Source organism: Orbicella franksi, chromosome 14 (assembly GCF_964199315.1).
Source record: "Orbicella franksi chromosome 14, jaOrbFran1.1, whole genome shotgun sequence".
Taxonomy (NCBI): Eukaryota; Metazoa; Cnidaria; class Anthozoa; order Scleractinia; family Merulinidae; genus Orbicella; species Orbicella franksi.
This window is the reverse complement of record NC_138158.1, coordinates 9,840,371-9,861,122: the sequence shown is the minus strand read 5'-3', so window position 1 is coordinate 9,861,122 and position 20,752 is coordinate 9,840,371. Positions and strand designations below refer to the sequence as shown.

General features: G+C 36.7%; 2 protein-coding genes across 9 annotated transcripts in view; both read left to right on the top strand.

Annotated features, from left to right (window-relative positions):
• LOC145467188 (BTB/POZ domain-containing protein 6-like) overlaps window positions 1-20,752 on the top strand; it is a 248,144-nt gene that overhangs the window by 75,379 nt on the left and 152,013 nt on the right. The window lies entirely within an intron of this gene.
• Window positions 4,915-19,252, top strand: LOC145467589 (follicle-stimulating hormone receptor-like). 8 transcript variants are annotated; one of them, XM_081451160.1, is made up of 7 exons: window positions 9,186-10,495; window positions 10,590-10,672; window positions 11,386-11,746; window positions 14,740-14,860; window positions 15,457-15,663; window positions 16,848-16,919; window positions 17,896-19,252. In XM_081451160.1, the coding sequence occupies exons 4-7, from the start codon at window positions 14,841-14,843 to the stop codon at window positions 19,241-19,243; spliced, it is 1,647 nt and encodes a 548-aa protein (XP_081307286.1). In that variant the 5' UTR covers window positions 9,186-10,495; window positions 10,590-10,672; window positions 11,386-11,746; window positions 14,740-14,840; the 3' UTR covers window positions 19,244-19,252. The 8 variants fall into 8 exon arrangements, with proteins under 8 accessions (XP_081307285.1, XP_081307286.1, XP_081307287.1 ...); XM_081451159.1 differs by lacking the exon at window positions 9,186-10,495 and adding an exon at window positions 4,915-5,186 and having other exon boundaries at window positions 10,590-11,746; XM_081451161.1 differs by lacking the exon at window positions 11,386-11,746.

Genomic DNA, 20,752 nt, shown 5'->3' with positions numbered 1-20,752 from the left:
CAAAAAAAATATCTCACGAGTGAGTGCAGTGAACGAGTGAGATATAGCTCTTGCCACTCGAACATAAAATTCATATCTTCTCGCCACCGTGTAATAACCTCTATATATGTGTTTGCATTGAGGCACTGTCAGGCGTATTTCCAATTGCCGACATGTTAACTTACCAAAGATGTTAAGATTAAGATTGAGCCAATGTTTAGGAAACAAGGCCACAACTGGGAAGGGTTGTTTATACTGACGAAAAGACAAACAAAACAGCGATATGTTTGTGTTGAACTGAATTTTGCAAATTGCGAAAATCTTGGAACTTTTTGTGCAAAGAAATTGCTTTTTTTTATCGAGACACTCTCTGCCATGTTTGCCGACCATATGATCTTATATATCACAAAGTAAAAGGGAGATGTTTTACAAATTAAACTAACCTTGAGGGCAGAAAACGCATTGAAGATTAAGACATAGACAATATTTAGGACTGAAAGAGGAAATGAGAATATAAACCAAGGCCACATCCTGGGAAGGATTGTTTATACCGACGAAAAGATGAACAAAACACCAATATGTTTGTGATGGACTGAATTTTGCAATTTGCATCACGACTACAACTTTATAAATTAAAAATTTAGGTGTATTAAAGAACGTAAATGTCAGACTATGTTAGACAATGCTGACAACAGCAAACAGCAAGCGGATCCAAGCTTTTTGTCGCCTCTTCCGCCTAAAGAATATGTTTCCGTTAGAATAATAGACTGTCGTCAACTTGTCTGTTGTTGCCTTTGACGATGAACAATGCAATTAAGAGAGCTCTCTTGCAGTACAACTAGGAGAAGTATTAGTTAACTTAAGTAACACCGACACTGGAGCTGAATCTCTTTTCTCCTGCCTGGGTTCAACGCCTTTATGGAGCGGGGAAGATAACATCGGTAAGCCGGGAATTTGATGTAATTCAGATTATTCATGAATTTTTCTAATTAACAATTAGCCCCGTAGCCCTTGCGGGCTATTGATCCGTGGCCCTTGAGGGCGAAGGGTCTAATTGTTTTAGTATCACCCAACTAGTCGGACAGAAAAGGTAATAATAAAGTTAGCAAATGCAAGTTGAAGAAATATTTATTTGGGAATAAAACGAAAGAAAGCGTCACCCTAGATGGCGCCAATTTCGCTACTCGACGAGTATTACTAATAGTCCCCTAGTAGCGTAGCCAATCAAAATGCAGGATTTGCATTAGTCCACTAGTTGGGTGATACTAATTTAAATTAGTCCTGAAAGGGACTGAAAGCTAAGGATAATACTGACCAAGATGGCACCATCTTTTCTAAAGTGTTTAGTCTGACTGGTGTCTCTTTTCTTAAAGTGATCCAACGCTTCTTGGAGAGGCAGATGTGTATAACTTGATGACCAAAGCGTTTTTTTGCAATGTTTCTACATTTGTTCTTTATATTTTTCAATTCGTGCTATAAAGTGCATCATCTTTCACTGAGGCCTCTTCCTTCTTTCCTCGAGCGAACAACTGTTTAAAGACTCACTTCAACAGTACAGAGAGAGCAGCGGCATTTGTCTTCTAACATCATTACTTGTAAGTAAATATGTTGTTTAGTCAATTCAGATGTTGTCTAAATGCGTGTGATCCATTGCATTCTATCTTTCTTGTGTTGTTTGGTTGTTTTGTAACGAGTGTTTTCTTGGGCGCTTTTCATTCGGCCAAAAGTTTCGTTTCAGTTTAGAATTAAAATTTCCGGAAATTTTATTTGCGAATGGCACTTTCTCCAACTGATTGTCTAGAATAGAATTGCTTTTTTGTAGTTTCGAAAAAACAAGATAACCTTGCGAGTAATACAGAAATTTTCCAAATATTTTCCAGGAACACTCCGTTCCACGAGGTCTTGCCCCTAAATTTCCGGAGTTTGCCCTTAACTGGCTCGCATTTCGGGATTTCATCAGTTGTTCGGATTCTCTTGAAAACTTTCACAAGAAATTTCCATATTATTTCAGTTATTTGCCTTCGATTAGACAATATTCTTGAAGATTTTAGTCCAAAGAAATGGCTCCTGTTTTTTCTTTTATTGAGCCACTGTTTGCCGTGTTTGCCGATTATATGTTCTTGTATATCACGAAGCAAAACTGAGATATTTTACAAATTAAACTAACCTCGAGGGCAGAAAACGCATTGAAGATTAAGATATAGACAATATTTAGGAAAGCGGAAATGAGAATGCCAACCAAGGACTGAACTGGGTGGGGTTGTTAATACTAACGAAAAGATGGACAAAGCACTAAAATTTTACGACTCAGTTAAAAACGTCTGGTAAACGATGTGAATGTCAGACAATACTAACAATAGTAAACACCATTTGAATCCGGTTTTTGTCGCTACTCCCACTTGAAGAAGATATATTTTACTTATTCAATACTCTTCATATCAGGTGATGATTCGAGTTGGGAAAGCATGATAACAATCGATCATTTTGTCTTTTACAGTGGGGTTTTGAATCTGATTAAATGCGTAGACAGATTATTTCCGAGTTCCGTTTGGCTTCTAATTCAAAGCGGGTGTGACAATATGCGAAATTATGTTGCAATACTGCTGAGATAGAGTTCGGGCTAACATGCAATGTAGCTTTCCTACGGTCATTGCGGTCCACATGACCGACATATAAGTCTTATGTTGAGTTTCTATTGTTCTTGTCGTTCCTTGAAGTCATAAAGGTCATCACAGCGGGTTTTAGCATTCCACCTTTCCTTTGGAAATGAATTTTCTTGCAGCTGTATTTTCATAAGATTTGCATCATTTTCGTGGGAAACGTTTATTGCCAGTCTCGGTTGGAAGCATCATCGGCATTGTCTGACATCGTGTCCTTTACTAGAGCTTTTCGTAAAATCATAAAATTTCATTCGTAAAACAATTTGCAAATTGAGTCCATTACTCAATTATCAGTGTTTTGTTTATCTTTTCGTTAGTATAAACAACCCTGCCCATTTCTGGCCTTGGCTTACATTCTCCCTTCCGTTTTCCGAAGTATCGTCTGTATCTTAATCTTAACATCTTTGTCAAATGAGTTTTTGCCCTCGAGGGTTAAAGAATAAATTTCCGTCAGAATAATAGATTGTCGGCAACATGTCTTTTCTTGTTTTTGGCATGGTGATGAACAGTGCAGTTAAAAGAAGTCTCTTGCAGCGAAGTATTCAATGAACACAAATAACCCTGAAACTAGCTCTATGGTATGAATACTTCCTGGACTGGACTGGAGTCTCTCCTCTGGAATCTCTCTTCTCCCGCCTGGGTTAAACCCCTACATAGAGCTGGGTGGGGACAGTTCAAAGACTGGATTAATTCTAACTTCGATAGCGAGTTTGATTTAAGTCAGATTATTCATGAGATTTTGTACTTAAAATTTCACTTGAATAGATTTTGGAGGGATTATAATGGTCAGGATGGTGCTATCTTGTCTAAACTGTTTAGTGCGATTGCTGGATGTGTCGTTTCTTTAAATGATTCAACTGGCACATTTGTATAACTTGAAGACCAAAGTGTTTTAATTTTAAGTTTTTAAAATCTTTTTTTAGATACATTTTCCTATTTTTCAATTCGTGCTGTAAAATACAGTATCTTTCACTCGGGATACTTCCTTCTTTCATCGTGCTAACAACTGTTTAAAGACTCAATTCACAATCATCACTTGTAAGTACTTGCCGTAAACTACCTTTTATGAGCCCTCCCGCTAAAAAGCCCCTGCTGCTATAGGCCCATCTACTTGTAAACAAAATATTACCTCCGATTATAAGCCTCCCCCGGATATAGCGCCCCCTCTAGTTTAAAAGATTTATTATGATGTTTTACACCTCAATTAAAACCCGTATATGAAAAAAGTATTTAGATTAACAATGCTGTTGCTCATTTCAATTTGTTTTATTCCGCTTATAAGCCCCTCCGGATAGAAGCCCCTATTTTAGAAGCCCCTCCGTTTATAAGCCCGTCTAAAACCCGTTACGAAGTTGTATAAGCCTGGGGCTTACAAGAGTCATGTTATAGTATGTTAAATAGTTAATTCAGATGCATGTTGTCTGAATGCAAATGAACCATGGCCGGTTCCATCGTTCTTGCATTGTGTTCTCTCGCTTGTTTCCTCTAATCCACTACACAACATTCTCTCACGAGGATTTTGCTTAGTTAATAGAGTGCAAAGGAAATGCAGAAACAGTAGAAATGATTGGAATTAGGCAACCACAACGCCGTTGTGAAGAAATTAGACTACGAGTAGTCCCTCTTTCGCTTAGTCCGTCGTGCGTGGCGCGAAAGAAAACTGCAAGAGAAAAATGATTTCGCGCGGCTATTTTTTTCTCGCAGTTTTCTTTCGCGTCACGCGCGACGGACTAAGCGAAAGAGGGACTACTCGTAGTCTATGGAGAAATGGAGAGGCTTGTTTATACTAACGAAAAGATAAACAAAACACGTATATTTTAGTGATGGACTGAATTTGCAAATTGTATTACGGTTTTCGGGTTTTTGGAAACTTTAGGAAATGTCCACACTATTTGCCTTTGGCTCCGCTAAATGTTCGTAATTGCATTATTCGACGGACATTTTATGATTTAAACACGTCCAGTAAAGGACATGAATGTCAGACAATGCAAACGATAGCAAACCGCAAGTAAATCCGGTTTCGGTCGGTAGTCCCATTTACTCTTCCTATCAGACGGAAATTTGAATAGAAGAACATGATAAAAATCGATCATTTTCTCATTGGCAATCCAGTTTTGAGTCGATTACATGCGTAAATAGACTATCTACGAGTTATCTTGTAATTCCAAGCGGGTTTTGGCATTAAACCTTTACTTTAGAAATGAATTTAACTTGTATCTTTAATTTCATTAGAATCACACCATTTTCATAGGAAACGTTTCATATGTTAGCCTTGGTCTGAAAAAGAGGTAAAATACAACTTGGAATAAAGGTATATAAAAGATTTGAACCGAGTAGTGTTCGTAAGGCCGTACGAACACTGAGTTAATACTACCCATATTAACAATTCATGTTTCATTAATATTCAAATGTAAAACCAGACACCGATATTACTGATAAAGAATCATTATGGATTTGAATGCAAATTTTGGGTAAAAAAGCTTTTGATGCTCGGTAAGCCTCCCGTTCTAAAGAATACGTTGATGTTATGGAAAGCATTTTTAAAAGGTAGGCTGGTGTAACTTTAGGAAATACTGTACTTGTGATTGGGATATCGTTGCTGGAAATTTCTTAAATTAATGGCAATAACCTTGACAAAGCTATCTGACGACACATCGGGAATCACTATTCACACCGTTAATACCACTGTTTTTGCTAATGATCACGTTTCGGTTCTTTCAAGACTTAAATCAGAAAAACATTTCAAATCGAACAACTCCAGCATAGCTTATTTACTCTACATTGTGGATATTTGTGGTAAAAATAACAAGACAAAGTGAAAATATAACTTCACTTGCAAAGCTGTGTACACTTGCCAAGGAAAGAAAAAAATAAATGTCTCCGTGAATGGTCTTAGAAATGAATACATTGTTTTTCTTTTAAAGTTCTGAGGGCGTCTCTATATCGAGTAAGATACTTCAACCCATATATTAATAAACGTAAAATGATTTAAACGTAGCAAAGAATACAGATTCAATGCGGCTCTAAGGAACATATTTTGCAGGTAGTTAAGATATTATTCAGGAATAATTGTTCAAACAAATTTAAAAAAATGAAAAAATAAACAGTTTATATTTCATTCGTGTATAAAGCATACTAACTAATACATAAATGTACAAAATGTCGAACACATTGTTGACTTGACGTTGGTGTTAAGTTCTGGCGATATGCTGTCTGTGAATTATAGCAGAAGTGATGTTGCCGGTGAGCTTCGAAAACGCAAAACGCAACGAGGTTCAAATTTCGGATTTTCTTTGACAAATTTTCCCTTCGTCGGATCGAGTTTTTGTTGAAGAATTTTCATGCGCATGCATTTGACACTGAACCTTTCTATAACCCTCATTGCGGGAGACAAACTAATTTTTCTGTAGGTGGCACGGAACCTTTCGATAACCTGCATTGCGGGAGACATTTTATATGCGTGAATAAACTATTAACCTAAATACACTAAAAAGTGCCGAAGTGTTAAATTAAAAATCGCCAAGCACTTTTTGAGCTAAACTTCCTTTAAAATGATCATTAAATAAAAAGATTCAACGGCACAATGATTGCGAATGACTTCCTTAACTCAAGAAATGTAAACGTATAGAGCCCAAAGAACCTTTTTTTTACCATTATCCTTTCGTAATATAAAAGGGACAGGTGTGTTCGTCGGAAACTTTAAAAAAACCTAAGAGGTACCAAGATCTCGTTTGTGGGCTTGCAATTGGCTTGAAATGTTTTTTCACCCCCAAGAGGTACCAGTTCTGAAACAACACATTAACTTAAGGTACTCCAAAAACTCCGGCTGTGGACCTTTTTGGCTGAACACCCCAAACCAAACCAAATCCGCTCATTTAATTTAACCACTAAAAGGTATGACGAGCTTCCTTATCCAGTTTACATGGGAGTCACCCCCGGGGCTTGTTACCCATTTCATAGAGTGCTCGTAAAACGCCATATGTTATAAAATTTAAACGTAATGTGTTTTGTTTGTGTTTTTTGTTTTCTACGCTGGATTTGTATTTAGGAGGATCAATAGCGATATTTATTTAAAGCTGAAAGAAATCGTGCAGTAACGTATTCTCCGTCTTGCTAATAAGAAGTACTTTTACAGAGACTTCCATCACTGAACAATTAAAGCAAATTTCGTATCTGCCGTTTTTTGATATATCTATTCTCGGTTTTCACCAGTCTTGTGATCAAAACTAAAAATCGTAACCATTCAATAAATAAATTCAAGAATCTGGGATATGATAGATGATTTCTATATAAACAACCTCGCTAAGAATCAGGTTTGTGCTGTTTTTCATTCGACTGTTATTCGCAGAAGTGTCACCCAAATTTATAGAGCTTTGTATGGAGACGCCATGTTTGTGTTCTTCGGAGGGGCACAAACATGGCAGCCGTAAAATAACAAAAACATCTGTCGTTGAGTTTTGCTATTGAAACGAAAATTTTTACTCTAGAGTTCCGACACATTGAAATAAATTCTTCTTCTAGTGCAACACCGTTTATTTAGCAAAAACTAAAGCGATGACTCATCTTTTGACCTACGCGACGGTCTTTTAGGGCCGCCATTTTCATGTCACGCACCGCAAAAGCCTTGAGTGCTCTATTGCAAAAAGAAGAACTCTGTCGAGCTAAAACATTGTCAAACGTCATATTCCTGTAGGGTCTTTTATCTGATGAAACTAAAAACTCAGAGGGAAAGATAATTTCTAATTTTGGAATATGACTACGTCACATGAAAACCAAGAATATATTTGAGCAATAGGACCGCATGTAATTTAAATGTTTATCTCTATAAGCAAATATCATACAAAAATCCCGCGAATTCGAGAACTTTCTGGGGCCAAAGTTTTAGTTCTTGGTATGTAAAGAGCAAAATACGAATCGATGATAAATTTGAATTAAGGGGGAGATGCATTCTATTCATGCGGGACATTTTGAAGTTAACATGATGTTTTATTACTCTACAACACATAATTGCCCCTAGTTTCCTTTTTTTTTTTCTTTGTGTCCTTCGGCGTGAACAACATGAGATGATGACGTCTTTTCATGCTTACGTCGCCATTGACAATATGATGGTAATTGGTGTCCTGATGATGATGATGATGATGATTTTTAAACGACAGCCATCTTAGGTTTCTTGATTTTCCAGAAGCCGAAAAACATCAAAAAATTTCAACAAAATAACGCTAAAAAAATCCTAAAATATATAGAAAATAGCCTCCATTTGGCTCGAAAATATGTTCGGATATTTGTCCGCGGACATCATCTGTTACAAGAAGCGAACAGTTTTCCGAGAGCGTAGTTCGAGGAAAAATGTGAGCTTTGGTTAACAGATAATGTCCAATCTTTTTGGCAACACGCGCAGTTTTGTAAATTGGGGAATATCACTGGGATATTCCACAGTTTAAGCTGGGACATCCTCAGTCACGTGATGCGTTTAGGCCAATTGCGCGCGAGCGAAAATATTTGATGGATTATAAGTGAAAATAACAACATTGGGGATAAATTTTGCTTGACAAGAAATTTGCAGATATATGTGGTTGTCATGGAAACATGAAAATTCCGAGTAGAATTAGGCGTCGCACCAAATCGCACAAGATAAATTTAAGACAAGATAACTTTAAGACAAAGTCGTAAAGGTTTTGGCAGCCTTTACTTAAAAATTGAAATATTGAGAAAGTTATCAACGGCTAACCTCAGCACGTGGGCACCGTTCCGCCTTCAACCTTCCCCTACACCACAGTTTAAATAGGGTTAATGATTTAAGTAGAGTGGGTTATGTGTGCGAAACCGCACGAAGAGTATTTAAAACTAAGTATTAGCAATTCAGGTTCTGTGATAATTTAAATGTAAACTTTACGCCGATGTTGTTGATAAAAGAATGGCTGTAGTAATGGATCGGGAATGTCTATTTGGATAAAAAGGCTTTTGATTGAAAGTGAAGCTCTCGGTTACACAGAAGCATTGTATTTCAGGCGGCATTTTTGTAAGGTAGGTTGCTTTGAAATACATTGTAAGGTAACACGCAATTTATAATATTATGAGAATGTCCTTGAGAAAATTATCTCTCCAAACCTCAGGAATTGTTACATAGTTTTTTTTTCCGTTGTAAGACTTCTAACATCCTAAATATTCGGATGGTTTTGTTATATTACCTGAGACAATTGACACAAAAAGTGGATGTTCTTAACAGACCTAAAGAATATATACTTATTCAAAACGGTGCCAAAGTATATCTTGAGTAATAAGGATATTATTGAGGAAAACATGCAAAAAGAAATTAAATTCAGAAAACGGTTTATCTTCTTATCTCCATATTTGCAACAAGACTTTTTTTTAAACAAACGAAACAAAAATACTTTTAATAAGTCAGGCCTCGCCAAATGCATAAATGTTCGAACAAACAAATTCTCTACAAACAAATTGTATATCCAATTATTAAGATCACTTAAATAAAAGTGTTCCTATAAACTAATCATAATGATTTACGTGGAAAGCAAACTTGAAAACCAGCTCATCTGGCTCAAATACCCAATTTCTTTGATTAATGATCATAGATTTTTTTTCTTTAAGCCTTGTTTTGCTTTCACGCTGGCGAAGTAGAAGATCGAGGTAAATGTTCCGCAGGCGGCGCTGAATCCCTGTGACTTTCCTCACAGGACACCTTTTATCCTCGTAAATAAACTAATAAATTAAATACACAGGAAAGTGTCAAAATTTAAATTAAAAATCCAGATTGACGTTTCGAAGTTTGCTCTTGTTAGTGGAAGGATCGTTAAATTCTATGATTTGAGTCAATTTTTTGTTTTTTTCTTATTAAAAAAGGCAGTTTGAGATCACGTGTTTCTGTTAACCAAAGCTCACAAAGTCTGAAACGTCCGTGTTTTTAATTAAACGTTTTCGCACCATTGAAAATACTTTAATCTTTTAATTTAGAGACTCGAGTTTTGAAAAGCATTTCTTTCTTCGTCTGTTACCATTGTTTCGTGAAGTGAAGCCCCTTACTGACATAAAAACACCACAATGATAAAATTTAAGTACGATGAGCCTCTTTTTGCTGTGTAAGCAAAATGCCTGGAGCAATAAATTTCCGTTCCTTTTCATGGCTTTGTATTGAGAAAAGTCATTATCTATAGTGATAATAATTTAAAACTGAAACAAACTATGCGGCACCTTTAGGTTTTTGTGTTGCAAACAATGAGCACTTTTACAATGATCTACATCGGAGGATTAAAAGCAATTTTTAGATCTGCTTGGCTTGAATATGTCGGCGAGTATATATATTTGTGCAAGAGATGTACATACAATTTCAAATTGTAATTATCAGATAGTAAAAGCGAAGCTAAGTAAAAAACCGCACAAAAGAGAGCTCATTTTATATATAGATTTTTGCAATCGGTGTCTAAAATATTGTCATATTTTTGGTTGATGATTTTGCATATAAATTAAGCGCGAAGTAAAAGCCGACAATGAATTCATTTGAAGGAAAATGCAGTTTATTTATATAGCAAATTTCTTATTTAACGTCACGTGCATTATTTTTGACAGCACGTAACAGTGTTTTGTGTATCCCTGTTGTGAAAGCGAATTATTACAAATCGCCGGCATAAGTTTCTAAAATACGTGCTAATGAATCGCCTTTTTGTGGTTTTCTACTGCGTCGATATAGGCTTTATAACGCGTATTTCCTGTTGAATTAACAAGGAAACGGATCTTGAAATACGGCAAGTTGACTCACGGATGGACAACTTGAATTAGCTAACAGAATAACGTTGGGGAAGAAACGTCACAACACAACACGAGAAACTTCCTTCCTGCCGGTGGTACGTGATTCAAAGCAGCCTCAGGTGATATTCCTGTCTTCACGTCGCTAAATTTTGAAAATTTTTTGAATTTTTTTATTGTTTTACTGAATAGGTAACACAAAAGAGGGCTGCATAAGAAAGCCAGGAAGTTGTCACGAAAGGATTTTAAGAACAACGAAATGTTGTGCATAAAAGGTACTCATAGCGAATTTTGAATATGAATTCTTATTGTGTCTTTAATATATTTGGTGGGTCTCACATATTGGAAGAAATAAGTTTATTTAAGACAGAGAGGCAATTTTAATGGATACGTCGTTTATTGCATTGTGTCTTAAGAAGGCTGATGATCACGAAAGATGATGTAATTCCCTATGATTTAGTTAGTTATATTTGTGGCGCGACCAATTGTATCTTTCCATGTTGAATTTTTCTGTTGCGGGAACCCGATATTGAGACAACGACCTAAATAATATGTCTATTGCATGCAGGTTTAATTATTTCTGTTGATCTAAAAGACATTTTAGCGGGATTATATTCCATTAGATTTCATCTTATCTCGTTATTTTGGTTTCTCTATATTCGTAGTTATAACGTTTTTACAAAGGTGAAAATGTCACTAAGTTGTGAATCACGTTTCGAACTTCACTTCTAACGAAAAACTATGACAAGTTTACAGATTCCATCTGTGTATTTCCTTTGCTAATTTTCTGTTTTATCGCAGCATGGTAGGGGAAGAAGTAAAACAACAGAAAAATAAACGCCTTGAGATGAGACCCTCCGTCGAATTCATTTATGTAACTTTCAGCCAGCCATCTGCGTTTTCTGACATCGCCAAATTGCTCTCAGGCCCCAGATAGGTCATGCTTGTTTCACCGAATTTTAATTAAACGTCTATTTGTATTCTTTAGTTTGCGAATATTAAGCTTTATGCGTCGCCGACTCAGTGGGGCAAAAATACAAGATGATGCTTTTGACACTTGACGTTTTCGTCTTCAAACTTATGTGATTTTAACAATCGAATCCGTGGCGATGTCCTAACCGAGGTTAGTAAATTTACGCCTACTCTTTCAACGGTTCTAAAATTTCGTTTCACAATGAAATTCCATCTTGTTTTCTATTGTACTGTTTTGTGTGAACCGCATTGTAATGAATTGCATGTAACATTTGTATACAAAATGGTGCTGATGTGTACAAAGCTGCAAAAACAATACTTTCTCTCTCCCTGTTTTTGCATTTCGCAGTTGTATTCAAGCTCATACCTCCCGTCAAGTAGGTCATATTATTGTATTTCAAGTATTGAATAGTTTTAATTTATAGCATTTTTGTCTGGTTGCCAAAACAAATGATTTCGTTTATGAGGTTTGCACTTTAAAATAATGTAAAACAATACCACAATGGCCTTTTTTACTACCTTTCTTGAATTATTACTATGTACGTGAAAGATCGTATAAGAATGTAAAAGGCAGGCTATCGACTCCAAACAAAATCACTGATCGATAATCCTGCATTTGGCGATATTTTTTGCGAAATATTACGTCAAAACACTTTGTAGCGAAAGAGAAAAACAGGCAATCAAAAACTAATGAAACTCGATTCCGCCATGAATTGTGTTTCTTCCAAGCTAAATTTGCAGTTTTTAAAGGGGACCATGTAAAGGGGAGGGGATTTTTTCTTTTCAGTTCATCGTTTGTTATTGGTTATCGTCTCTCTCAGTTATCCTTTTTATTTTGTTCAGTTATTATCTTCCCTATAATCTTATTTGGAGTTTTCCTTTAATCTCTAAGTAATGTCACACATCCATTACCTTGCGATAGTGCAAGTTAAAAATAGAGTTAATGTATATCGGTCATATAGTACCTGAGATTGTGCTATCTTGTTTTGGGGAATTTCATGTCATATATCAAACACGAGAGACAGTGTTTCATCGGGATATCCAAACACCGAGAAGAGAGTTGAAAATACGATGCGCAGCGGAGTATTTTTTGCGAAATTCGAAGTGTTTGGATAGCCGATGAAACAATGTCTCGAGTGTTTGATATGCGATCTCAAACAAAACAGAAACTAAGGAGTAAACGGAGAAGTAAAATCGTCAAAATCTATGCTAATTAAGACCGGGTATCCAAACCTCCTTCACGGTTGTGATTTTCTTTGTTTTAACTTGATGAATTATTAATGAGTTTGAGAAGAGAAGTTCGAACTTAAAGAATTAGCATTTTAGCGAGGGTGAAAACGTAATTAAATATACAAGATAAGAATCGCGTGTCCAAAAAACTATTTCATGTTATTTGCTATTTCATTTCGCTCTCAGGTTTAATTTCGTAAACGACGTTAAAAATATACGAAAGCCACTTTAAGTTTCGGACATTTCTTAGCGGTACACTATCTTTCGCCATTGGTCTCCGACCAAGAACATTTCATTTTGATTAAAAGTAAACAGCTTTTGTTCTCTATTATAACATTTCAGTTTTTTTTCAAGTTTGGCCATTAAAGGATGTTAAGCTGCGACCGCAATTCGTGTTTTGTTATTGAAGTGTTAGAAATAGTTGTCATTTACGCTTTAATTAGAGTTTTCTACCTAACGTAAAGTAGATTTTTCACACAAAGCAAGGCTCCTAGGCGACTATTTAGAAGATAAATTTAAACAATAAACGTGAGCAAAAGTTTCCCGAAAACGTTCCTTAAGCTGTCCTGTACGCTTACCTTTCCAGCGAGAATGACTGGCTTGTTTGGTTCTCCCTGTGAACTGTCCTGTTTGAAAAACCATAAACTAAGGCAATTTTTGAGGGCTGTCAAGTTTTTTCATTGACAACCCGTCTCGTTCAAATAATGCAGCATATCAGTGTTTTCGCAAGGACACCCTGGCATAGAACAGAAACTTAAGAGGAGCTTGTGAGCAAGACAGCTTGAAGGGAAGTTATTAGGAATATTTATTTTTTCTGTATTGTTTTTCAACGTCAGTCGCCTTTATTAGCGTTATTTCAACAGGAAAGCTCGTGTAATTAGTTTGTTTTTTCTTTTTTTTTTTTTGAGGAATTTCTTTACCATATCAAGATTTCCATAGAGACGAGAATTAATTTTAGATGAAAGTGCTCAAGAAAAATACTGAAAATGTAATTTTAGCAATGTCAGGTCAGATATTGCCTAATTTACCCAACCATAGGTCACATTAGCAGAGTAGTCAATGGAAATAAGATAAGCGAATACAAACACCCAAACACCTGCCGAACATTCTGAAACTCACGTTTTCAGTCGTTTAAACATACATGTAATTAAATATTCGGTTGTCTGTTGTTTTTACAGATAGTTTTTCTGTTTTCGATATTTACAATTCTAAATTAAGCTCATGAAATACTTTTTATCTATCTTGTGTTACAAAAACGAAGGCCCACGATTATTTCCCATAGCGGCGTTCATATGTCTGGGCCGCAGCTAATAACAGGTAAACAGAGACACTTGTCTTAGTCATTTCTTTCGTTCATGTTGTTTTTTAGTCATCATTAACGCCCTAAATACCTAAGAAGAGAATTTAACTATGGCCTCAGTCATTATTTTTTCAGTCATTATTTTTCATGGACATTGCCTTAGTCATAATCTGTTCACTAACATTGCCTTAGTCATAATTTGTATTTTTTCTGGCTGGGGCCCTTTTCGTGTGTCAGCGTTTGTGGATACCGTTACAGGTAATGCTATGTTTTCATCACCAGTCACAAAATCAATCACGTCCGTGCGTCAATCTTAACTACGATTTGCCCCTACTATGACGTCATACAGTTTCTCCTTAAAATTCACATCACACATTTCTATAATTATCAGTTCATTAAACGACGTAGATTTTGAAAGAACGTGGTAGGAAGAGATTATAAATCAAGTGATTTGGTTAAGATATCAAAGATTATCCAAGATCCAACTACACTGTAGCCAAGACGAAAATGCGATCAAAGCGGGAGCTTTCTGACCAAATTTTGAGTACGCGTATGTAGAGGTTCCTGTTAAGCATGGTAGGAAGAGATTATAAATCAAGTGATTTGGTTAAGACATCAAAGATTATTCGAGCCTAACTGCACTGTAGCCGAAAAGAAAATGCGATCAAAGCGTGAGCTTTCTGACTAAATTTTGATTACGTGTGTGTAGACGTTCCTGTTAAGCACGGAGGTGACTCGAATTAACTAACCAGTATTTACTGTCAATCCTAATAAAACGTAATCTTTGAGCGAATTTTTACCACGCTAGCGAACTAATCATACCATTTTTTTTGCTTTCAGTATCGTCATGCCACAAACCAGATGTATAATTTAAGCGGGCTCCATGCTAACTTTGTACACGAAGACAAGTCAATCAACTGATCTGAAAACATATTGAAGACATGGGAATTGATACATTCAGGTATTTTTGTGTTAATTGAATATAGCACAACAAACGTGATATATAAAGGGAGGACTGGACTTGTAGCGAAAAAGTCTTTTTCAGCATCTTCCCAATTAGGTGTCACAGGCCGTAGGCTGAATTCATATTTAGAGCGAGTTTGCTTGCACTCAGCCGATTGTGAACATTTTACTATTTTAAATAGCTATAGGTTTTTTCTTTTTTCTTTTTTCTTTCTTTTTTTTTTTTTTAGTATTTTCTTCTAATTTAACTCGTTTTTGTTATGTCTCCGTATTAGTAGGGGAGTTTTTCCCCAGCTAAGTGGTTGATGACATTCTTAATAAAGTTTCTATCTATCTATCTATCTATCTATCTATCTATCTATCTATCTATCTATCTATCTATCTATCTAACATGATCTAAATCTTCATTTAGATGCAACTGAATATTGTCTGCATTATCACCTGCATATGTAAAATGAGTGTCATCAGCTAGCGTACATTCTGGGCTCACAATTTTCGAATTCCATTGCTTTCATTTCCGCAGGTCCTTTAGCTTTTCCGCACTTTTTTGATTTTCACGAATGAGTTTTTGCGTCTTTTTGTTTTCCGCACAAGGTGTATGGTTACAATACTGTTCCCATTTCTTTCTGTGGGCAGCATTGCCACGCCTTCCAACTCAAGATCTGTCATGGAGATATGTGTCACGCCAGCGTGCAGTTGCTCATTTGATCTTGTGTATAACGTGACGGTCACTTGTCACACAAACAATGTGGGAAAGGACTTGAAAAGTTTCATAAAGAAGCCAGAGTTAACAGCCGCATTGTAAGTATAGAGAAATATAACATTTATTTGTATTGCTAAACAAGGCTTTAGCCAGGTGAATATTTGGTGACACGGTAGTTTAAATGTTCCTAAAACTTCCTGCACCATGGCACTCTTTCTTTTTCAGTAACGAAGATCACTAAATTTAATCACCACTTAATTTTACACCACCTTTCCTTTTAGAGAAAAAGGTCTTCTTAGCAAAAAATAGCGGACCAAATATGCTATGAATCAAGCCGCCTTTTTGTTTTCTCATAGGGAGTAGGGCAAGTAGTTTCCGTTAATACAATACAATACAATACAATACAATACAATACAATGCAATGCAATGCAATGCAATACAATACAATGCAATGCAATGCAATGCTATACTTTATTCAAGAGATGCAAATAAAATGTTAAAAAATACCTCTTGAAATGGAAATCGTGATGGTTAGCCAGAGCCTATACATGACAATTCCCATAAATAAAAAGCCTGTATTTTCTAAGAACTATTTACAAGCCATAACAAAATGCAATATCAATTAGTTTCCAGGTTAAAAATTGTAATACATATTTTAAAAATACTAAGCTAAGAAATATTCTAGAATTTACTTAACGTCCATAAAGGTCTCCAGTCTTGATCTAAACTGAGTCAGTGATCCAGCGTGTACAACTTCTCTAGGCAGACTATTCCATGCATTAATTATCCGAACAAAGAACGAATTCTTATTTAATGATATTTTAACGGGAAGCTTTCTCACCCGTAGGTGATCTACAGAAAGGTCCCGATCCAAAATTTATAGAAGTTTAGGTTGGCTAGTTTTACATAAAGTTTATAGTTGTGGTTTGCTCTAGTCCGACTATTGTTTGTAAACTCAAAAAATTATGAAAATAAGAGACTATCTATTCCAAAAAGTATCTTGTAGCATTGGACAAGAGATAAAAATTGTCTTAGGTGTCTTAGTAACCAACTACGGTCTTACTGTTCGTAATTCATGTCTCCGCGTTTCTGCTTTAAAGCTAACCGTGAAGCTCCTCTTTCATCCTTTTCTATGGATTCAATATCTGTTGTTGTGGTCTGGCCTTGGCTTACGGGTTTGTACTTAACGTAGGGCACCTTTCCTCCTTGGACAGAATTGTCCAAGAAAAATTGCTATGGCTATGTCTAACGTGTAAACTATTTCATTCGCTTTGTTCTTTAGGTCGGTCGTAGATGATAATACGACAACTATTCCAGATGGAACGTTTAGCCTGTTTTCAAATTTGAGGTTCCTGTAAGTATAAGCGACACCAGCTTGTAACAACACTTTGCCCGCAAAATCAGTAATCAACTCATGTTTGACGAATGCTTAGAAAAGATAGATGAAATAGAAAAGATAGGTAGTTTGGAAAATTATAAAACGCATTGAGTATATGCCACAATTCGCTGCAAAATTGACCATTGACAATGGCTAACGAGCACCCAAGCATTCTGTCATGTACCTATAGAAAAGTACATTCAATTTTATTAGTGTTAAAGTATTTTCAATTTAGTGTCGTTGTACTAAAAGCGAAGCAATTACAATGGTCAGTGACAATAAATGCGGGTGACATGATGAACCAACAGAAACCTGAATTAAGAAAAGTAGAAGCCACTGGCGCCAAGCTTGGATAAACACGCATGTCCTGGTCGTGATTAGGTTTGGTTTTACATCTGATTGGTTAAGGAATCGAGCGGTTCGAGGTTTCTTTAACCAATCACATATCGTCATAAGGAAATATTCAGAAATTCCGGGTCATACGTTCATCCTTCAATACGTAAATAGGCCCATAGCATAAGTAATGTCCATGGTTGGTGGATATTAGTAAAGGATCTAGCCATGGATATTTTGGTTTTTGTCGGTAACTGTTTTCAAATTTTACAAATATGATGACTGTGGCGTGATAACTAATTTCGCACTAGAAAGTGAAAAATTTCTCTAGCGCTGCAAAAAAAGTATTTTGATCTCAAAATCCTATCACAGGGACACATAATTTCGACTAGAAATTATCCTTGAAGAGTCTCTTTTTTGTGTTTTTACCTGTCGCCTTGCCATAACTTAAACTCTGACCACGCCCTCATTGCCTACAAGAAGTTGAAATTTGAATATGTCCCAATCGCCATGTTACCTGGGACTAAGACAGCAACGACGTTTTTTTTTTTTCATTAAGTATATCTCTATTTTTTTACGATGACAATACATTTTATACTATGCTTTCTTTTTTTCAAAGGGAAATTAGACTAAAGAACTTAAAACTCTGGGAAGGAAATCTTTCTCGCGAGCTACCATCCCTTGAGGTTATTTCATTTGTGGCAGATGAGGTTTTTGTTCCGCCTGAACACGTCCTTCAAGCACCAAACCTTCGTAATATCACCGGCGTGACATGGAGCACAACCTGCATCAACGGCACCCTTCTGAGGAATAAAACGCACGTGAACGTGACACGTTTCAGGGAGGGATTCTATGACATATACCCAGAGTCACGCTGTCGTGGTTCACGCCACGTTGTTGGTACTGTGTCACGTAAATTTGCTGAGCATGGGTTCTTGGTCGTGTACGATGAAAAGTGCTTTGCTTCTGAAATGACATTGATTCCAATGCATCGTTGCTATGACAGCGCGAATAGGGTTCTTTATGCTGAGTACTTTTTGACTCCACTGATAATCATCTTGAACTTGACAGTGTTTGCCACTACAGTGACAACGAAGGCTCTCAGAAAACTACCAACGATGCTGTTGGTAGCAAATCTGGCCATGAGCGACTTCTTCATTGGAGTGTATTCCCTAGCAATCACTTTGTCTCGTCACGGATTGTCGTATCCAAGCTTCGTTGAAGTGATAAATCATCTTTGTCCTGCTCTTGGATTTTTGTGGGTTCTTGGGCAATTCGCCGCAACCTTGTCGTCAGTTCTGCTGACAACTGAGAGATATGTGGTTATTATTTTCTCCATGAGGCCAAGTATTTCGTTTACAACGAGGATCTGCTTGTACAGCGCACTTGTCTCTTGGACAATAGCAGTGCTAATGGCGTCGCTTCCACTCTTCCGTGTAGGAACATACACTACTACAACTTTCTGCATACCGATACAACCTGCTAAGGGTATTCCTCACTCGTTTGCCTACAGCACCAGTCTCGTCGCCATTGGATTTCTCCTATACACCATTACACTGCCTATGTATTTCCACATTTTTGTACACGTTCGAAGGTCAGGAAATCAAATGGGCATCAAAAGAGATGGGAAGCTAGCGAAGAAGATCTCAATATTGGTTATTAGCAATCTGACGTTTTTCCTTCTTCCAATTATCATAGCTCTTCTGTGGCTATTTACTCAAACTTTCAACAACGTTTCTTTGCAAACTCGAGAAATTTTGGTGGGCTCACTTACGACAGTTTGCTTCAGCATTAATTCGTTTCTTAATCCTCTTCTTTATGCGTTCAGGGACAGAAGATTTCGATTGACAATTAAACAAAGAGGTTACCGGCTGTTACACCCCAATACAACATTTGTGCAGCAGTTAAACTATAGGTCAGGGGTCGAGACAAGGTCTCAGTTAGGAGATGTGAAACAACACAAGTAAAGTGATAGAAGAGTTCATGAAGACGAAGTTAAAGATTGTCTCGTCATTTCCTCACAGCGAGAAGGTGGATGGAAAGTCGCTGGTAATTTTCGAATGGAAAACGCCCCAGGATTCCTGTCTTCTTAGTGGGGCTTTGAAACAGATGAAGAGAAGCCTGTTGGGCCTGCTAATGGCCGTGGATACCCTTCCGTAATCTGGGGTCTCAAAAAGCATTGACTTCGTATCATTGGGACAGTGAAATGGGTCTCCACAGAATCAGCTAGAACACAATTATTCACTGATTTACATTTATGTTGTTCGATGATTATGAATTGGTTGATTTCAGTGAGTGACGCTGGAATTGAGTGAAACTTAACGAACAGTTCCTTGAGCTGTACTTTAGGAAACATTAAGGAAATTACAAAATCAAAGTCTTATTTTTATGAATAGTGACATACCGAGAATCGACATATATATATATTTTTGCACATTTTAATTATCAGAAACACTTAGATACTGGATGTGAAAAGTGAAAACTTTCCTGGCGTATTGCCTTCCGTATACAGGTGTAATATGTCCCATATATCCCAGCACAATATCAATTTGAATTTGGAATGGATATCAGTTATTTCAGAACGGAAAACATCTGTTTTGACAATAAGCGCGCACCAGGTAGGTAATACAAGCCTAATACTACTGGACTAGCGGATATCTCGAAACTTAAATAAGAAGCTTATTTCCATGTATAGGTCGTTTTCAAGTGACGTCATGATTTTCTAAAGTCCAAAACTAAAGAGCCACCAAAGTCATCAGGCATAAGAGGCGGTATATTTATATGTTTTTACAATTTTACAGCTCAATAGTGTTCCTCGTTTGGAAACCAGCGCATTTTGAATTTCAGAGTTATGGCGGTGCGTGACACAAAGCTAGCATCGCGTTTGTCGAAAAATGTATACCTATCTCATCATTTTTGGCCTTTTCAGAAGTTAGAGCATTAGAAAAAGTGCTAATGTAAGTGTTTTGTTGTTCGTTACAGATTATAAGTCACCTAGATAGCCAGAGTAAGTTCCAGATGTTTACATTATTATTTTCCGGGCGCCATATTGGTGCACCATGGAGGTACACCAATGAGGTCGGCACAGACTTCTCTGCTCATTTTTCTTTCCCAATTCCACTCATTTCGCAGGTGGCTAAGGACTTTTCAAAAGTCTTTTAAAACCTGCATGGTTGAGGCAGGTGGCCGACCATGTATTCAATTTTGAGTTCAGGCTCCTTGACAATGATGTCTGCCAAGATCTTCGTAAGTTTGAGGACTTGCACTACAAAGCATGTTCATTGACAAGTCTCGACACTAAAAAGCTTCTGAGCATGTCAATCTGCAAAAATGACTCGTTTGAGTAACTCTTGCTCATCAGAGGTGTGAAATAAATAACACATTTTTGGGGGCGTTTTGATAAAACAATTATTCAACTCGCGCTTGTTGGATATGAGATGGTTAAGACCAACTCATATGCAACGCGCGCTCGTGCA

Bases quoted from the DNA above. Each gene is read 5' to 3' on its own strand.
- LOC145467589 (XM_081451159.1), top strand. From the start codon at position 14,841: ATGGGAATTGATACATTCAG. The intron at 14,861-15,456 runs GTATTTTTGTGT...TTTCCGCACAAG, and splicing joins ATGGGAATTGATACATTCAG to GTGTATGGTTACAATACTGT. The intron at 16,920-17,895 runs GTAAGTATAAGC...TTTTTTTCAAAG, and splicing joins TTTTCAAATTTGAGGTTCCT to GGAAATTAGACTAAAGAACT.